We start from the raw sequence: 6,000 nt of genomic DNA, 5'->3' as shown, positions 1-6,000 counted from the left end.
CATGAAGAAGCTCACTCAAAAATTTTTGAATAACACATCAAGGGCGAATCTATGGTTCATGTTGTCTTTGACCTGAAAATATATTCCCTTATTTTACCACTATATTTATTGCTTTAACAAATAGCGAAATTCGAATCACACACAAATTGTCTGACAACTCCATGCAAATTCTATAAAAACTCATTTATTTCTTTAACAAATAATTAACCATGCAATGCTAAATAATAATCAAGTTTCATTTAAAGTAGATTTTGGATAGTATTAAAATTTTTAACTTTTCATGGATTTTTCTCTACATATGGATTGGATTGAATTGATTATATTTATAATTAATTATTTGTTATTAAATTCTAAAATTAATAAATATTTAGAGGTGTTCATTAGTCAAGTTGGATCGAGCCTAAACATGATATTAACATACTTTATATTTGTCCAAGCCCGAATCGAAATATGAGTTTAAAATTTTGTCCAAATCCTTTCATATTTATAAAAGACCAATTCAAATCCATTTTGGATCCGCTCGTATTATTTTTTAAAAAATATTTATTTTATTTTAATATCTAATAAATTTATACATTTTTTCATTAAAAATTTTTATATAGTCATCTTAACATTATTTTAATATTTACATTTAGAGTAGTATTATATATTTAATATAAATTAATTTTTTTAACGTGTTCTAAATTATATAATATATAAAAATAACATAAGATGTGTCAACTAAGCTTGGGCCTTGAATGATCAAGCCCAAGCCTAGCCTATATTTTAAACAGGCCTATTTTTTATCTACACTTTTTTCGGGTCTAATATTTTTACCTAAATTTTCTTAAATTTTGAGTAAATTTTTAGACTTGAATAGATAACCCGAACCCGAACCACTTTGAACCCATCTCCTGCTATATTAATAAAAATACCGACACCAATCAATCCAACTAACACTCCATTGATAAATTTATTCTTTGCTTCCACCTTTCAGAAAGGAATATATTTTCTGATATAAAGAATCTGAAATCAATAGAATTTTACCACACCTCTTAAGCCATTCCCTCCTTTTATTCCAATTATAACTACTTTTGTTTTTTATTGCGTCTGCGCCACCGCTTTTGTATTACCAAAACGAATTTATTTAAAAGCTTGAAACCAACGCGATGACGTTTCCTTTGCTCACGCTCTCACCCCAGCAACCGTTTTGGAAGTTTAGAACTCACCGAGTCATTGCAAACACCACCGAATCAACTCGGAATCTCTGCAAATCGACCCTATATTTGTTCCTCGCACTCGCCACTCCTTTCATTGCGTATCGCTGCTTTAACTCCTCTACAATGTTTTGGTCTTCGTCTTCGTCATCCTCCCAACCCGCTACCAAAATCGATGCCGAATCTCTCCGCCGTCAACGAATTAACTCTAGCAAGCTCTATCAGCCTGATGCTTCCTCCAAGGTAACTTTTATCTTGTTAATTATATAAAATTTTCATGTATGATAAATAAATTGTTTTTGTTTCTAGCTTGAAATTTTGAAATTTTCATTTTACAGGTTCCAGTTATCTACTCTTCTTATTACGATATCAGCTTCCTCGGAATTGAGAAACTGTAAGATATTTTGAATTTGATTTTTTTTTAAAAATTTGATTAACCGGTTTTAGAAAATTAGTTAGTTATTCGCGGTTGATGTAGGCATCCGTTCGATTCTTCGAAATGGGGTCGGATATGCCGGTTCTTGATGTCGGAAGGTTACCTGGAAAAAAACTCTATTGTTGATCCATTGGAAGCTTCAACGGAGGATCTACTTGTGGTAATTGAATGTTTTTTCCACTCACTTAGTTTATACACTGAGGCTTATGCTTATTGAGGAAAAAGGAAGATCATAGGTGATGGAAAATATAACTCTTAGTTAATGAGGTATCAATCTGTAGCAGGCGCTGTAACCTAATGCTTGTATTTTCTTCCCCGATATTCTCGGGATAGGTGCATACAGAAGCATACCTGAATAGCCTGAAGAACAGCGTGAATGTTGCCAGGATAACTGAGGTACCTTGTAGAATTTCCTTATGCAATAATTTGGTTGTTTTTAGTATGAAGTTAATTTTTGCTTCCTTGGATTTTACTTATTTCGTTGCCAGTTGCAACTATCTAGTGTGATCTTGTGGCTCTGCTTAAAAATGGGATTCTCCAGAAAAAAATAGCAAGATTGCTAGGTTTTATTTATTACTGTTTTGGGTTCATGGGAATTTTGTGTGTTGCATGCCCAATATTTTTCTGGCTATGTTTGTTAAAGTTTGATGTTTTTGGCTGAGAACTAAGTAGTATCAAATGATGTTATTGTACTTATTACATTGATTCAAAGCACCGTGTTGTGTAGGTTCCTCCTGTAGCAATGTTACCCAATTGGCTTGTTCAGATGAAAGTTCTTTATCCCTTCCGAAGGCAGGTAAAGTCATAGAATCATAGTCTGTCTTGGAGCTAATTCATCATTTCTTTTTCATTGGAGATTGAGTTTTTTGTGAAACTAGGATTATACTGATCATATTACTACAGGTTGGTGGAACTGTTCTGGCAGCTAAGTTAGCGAAGGACCAAGGATGGGCTATCAATGTTGGGGGAGGGTTTCATCATTGCAGTGGTGATAGGGGAGGTGGATTTTGTGCATACGCAGATATTTCCCTTTGCATTCATTTTGCTTTTGTTCGGTTAAATATATCAAGGTAATAGAATGTCAAGATTAAAAATAATAAATGCAGTCCTTGCAATCTTATATGGCATCCTATTCTCAACTAATCAATTGACAATATCTTTTATTAATGGGCTACTCTCCTTCTACTTTATAATATTTTTTAGGGTGATGATAATTGATTTAGATGCACATCAAGGAAATGGTCATGAAAGGGATTTTGGTAATGACGGTAAGGATGCTTTAATTTTCCTCATGGTGCTTTAGCTTGGTTTACGGTAAGGATGCTTTAATTTTCCTCATGGTGCTTTAGCTTGGTTTTCTTTTTCTTTTTTAATTTTCTATGTTTGTGTTTTAACTGGCAGAGCGTGTGTACATCCTGGATATGTACAATCCTGGAATCTACCCTTTTGTAAGTGCTTGCTTTCTATATTTGTATTGCATCTTCTCTAGTTGAACCTGAACAGCCTCTTCTCCTACACGATAGTATGTTCTGTCCTTTTAACTGTTATTTTTTTGCTCTATGCAATGAGTTCTGACTTTTTTCTCTTGAAATATCAATTTAAGAGGACAACTCACCTCACCTTCCGGTTTTTTTATTATTTTTCATTCAATCTTTTCAGGATATGACTGCTAGAAATTATATTAACCAGAAGGTTGAAGTGGTGGTGAGCATCTAGCATCTTGTTAATGAAGTTAGCTTATTTTATTGCTGGCTAGGTCTTTAGCTGATTTAATATTCTGATATATGAACAGACTGGGACTACAACTGATGAATACTTGAAGCAATTGGATAAAGCACTTGCGGTATAGATTTCTTTCAGCTATCTTCAACATGCTTTGTTCTGTTTTCCGCTGGATCTTTTCTCAATTCTGATGTCCATATCTGCTGTATTTTATCTGACAACACTAATGCATCTTTGCCTGACACCTTTACTCACAAATAAGTCCGTTTTATGTGTCTGTCTTGGTTTTGACTTTGTCATTTACTATTTTTAATCGTATTATTTCAAATGCATTTAGTGCTTATACTGTGTCTCTGCCTCTATTCTTTTATTTATTCTTGTCATAATGTCTGATGCTTTTTAACTCTGGTGCACTCTGACATGATTTCATCAGCATTTTTGCTAACTCGGGCTTCATCTTTTGCTTTGCATTTTTATCTCTATTATGTTCTCCTCTTTTCTTTTCATTTAATTGTTATCTTTAACTAATTTTGTACTATGAATACTGTAGTAAAAAGTTGTTCTTATGTCATTATCGCATTGTAGTTATTGGTTACAAATGCCAGGTAGCGGGGAGTAATTTTGCCCCTGAGTTGATTGTGTACAATGCTGGAACTGATATTCTCGATGGAGATCCACTGGGTGGATTAAAGGTAAATTCAATCATAGGATCCATTTGCTTAATTGTGTGCTTTCTATTCTTTTTCTCCCAGTACTTTTCCTCATCTATGAGAAGTAAATCAGATCTTCATTAGACTCACGCTTTCTGTGAATCAATTATCTTTGATTCATCAACTTAACTTTTGGTGAAGAATTGTCCTTTCAATGATGGCCCTGGAGAGTGGAGAGCAGCCTAAACATCATACAGAAAGAAGGAAGCTGGTGCTGGTTGCAGGAACACATTCCTGTTTTATCTCGTATTATGTGCTAACATGGTCATGTTGATTCATATAAGATTTTGTGGTCATCTCCCTACAAACTCTGCAGAGCTTCACTTGCCTGCTTATAGGTTAACTGAACAGCGCTGCATTAGGATGATGCATCTTCAGACCACTAGAAGCAGATTAGAACGGTCGTTCTTTTCCACTAAACTGTGAAAGAAAAGCCTTCATTTATAGTACATTCATTTCAGGGAAGTAGATAAGTAGCAATGAGGATTAGATTATCATGCAAAATTACAGAGATTTTCTGTATCTTAAATGTTGGTTTAAGTCTAGAAATATCCTACAATATTTTGGGATATAATTCTAGATGGGCTGCTTGGCATAATCCGGAGTGTCAGTGCTTGCAGTGAAGGGATGGAGTGTCGCATGTGAAAAACAAAAAGTAAAAGAAAGTTTGAGACGACTACAACCAAGAAGGGTACTTAAGGCAGTTCATTTCTGTGCCCCTTTAATTTCTGGGGCATTCAGTAAAATACACCATGTTTTATTTTTAAAATATTTCTTTTTGTTGGATGGTGCATCTCTGCATAATTAATATTTGCTAGTTTTCACTTGCGGCTACTCTTCACTTATAATTTTCAGGTCAGTCCAGATGGGGTGATCCAAAGAGATGAGAAGGTCTTCAGGTTTGCTCGTGAGAGAAACATCCCTATTGTAATGGTCACATCAGGTTCGTATCTTCAAACATTTATATTTATGCTTGAAGCAGACAACAAATAGACGATGCCTTGCTTTATGCAAAAGACGACAACTGCCCTCCTTAAATTAATTAAGAAAAATATTTTCAATTCAGTCACTGATCGATGTTGGTTCCTTTGATAACAGCCAAGATATAGCTCTCCTGCTTATCCTTTGTGTTAATGGAGGAAAAAAGAAATAGAAAGAATTGTTTATTTACTTTCCACTATGTATGAACAAGAGGCTGGAGCTAAGTTTGAAATTACCAGCATTGGATGAATCCTCAATGTAACCTGAGATGACGAATATCATAAAAACATGTCTGATTCTGTTCAAGCTTCACCCATGATAACATGCTTATCATTTTCTTGTTTTAGGTGGCTACATGAAAACCAGTGCCAGAGTCATAGCAAATTCCATAATAAACCTCTCAAAGAAAGGCTTGATAGAGACAAATGTCCACAGCGGAAGAAAAATAATGATATAAGGCTACTTTGCTATCAATAAACAACTCCATTACAAAGGTCAGTTCCACTGATGAATCCCAAGGCATGAATACTATCTAAGTTACTTACGTGTTTGTAACCGAAAGTGATCCTTACTATAAATCTCATAGGAGCATGGATGTGTCTCGAGTTGTTATTCGATTAGTTTGCAAGGCAGTATCTTAGGGATTAGCTTGGCTTGGTCTTCCTTGTACACGAGGTATGGCCTCTTGCCGTGTGTCTACCTTCTCTCTTAGGTTATCGAATAACTGATATATAAGGAAACTTGTTTAATGTACAAATGTTTGTGTAAATGCAAATATGCAATATACAGCTTATTTCAGTTTCAACAATGTGATCATTTCGATGCTGCTATGTGTTTCCTGCGTCTATCTTCTCTTATATTTGTTGTTTTTAGAGCCCAGCAGGCAAAGGAGATGAGAGCTGTTCCCAAAAATGTCGCTTCTAATTAGGTGAATGTACCTGAAAGCCCTTCTATT

General features: G+C 34.6%; 1 protein-coding gene across 1 annotated transcript; it reads left to right on the top strand.

Moving 5' to 3' along the window:
• The first annotated feature begins 930 nt into the window (after positions 1-930).
• On the top strand, positions 931-5,853 carry LOC108464549 (histone deacetylase 2). Its single transcript, XM_017764903.2, has 14 exons — positions 931-1,439; positions 1,535-1,590; positions 1,675-1,792; positions 1,966-2,028; positions 2,360-2,428; positions 2,536-2,702; positions 2,836-2,900; positions 3,034-3,080; positions 3,292-3,336; positions 3,425-3,475; positions 3,960-4,046; positions 4,920-5,007; positions 5,393-5,539; positions 5,632-5,853. Exons 1-13 carry the CDS (start codon positions 1,149-1,151, stop codon positions 5,500-5,502), a joined length of 1,257 nt encoding a protein of 418 aa, XP_017620392.1. The 5' UTR covers positions 931-1,148; the 3' UTR covers positions 5,503-5,539; positions 5,632-5,853.
• The last annotated feature ends 147 nt before the right edge of the window (positions 5,854-6,000 follow it).

Source organism: Gossypium arboreum, chromosome 13 (genome assembly GCF_025698485.1).
Source record: "Gossypium arboreum isolate Shixiya-1 chromosome 13, ASM2569848v2, whole genome shotgun sequence".
Classification (NCBI taxonomy): Eukaryota; Viridiplantae; Streptophyta; class Magnoliopsida; order Malvales; family Malvaceae; genus Gossypium; species Gossypium arboreum.
This window is presented reverse-complemented; position numbering and strand designations above follow the sequence as displayed.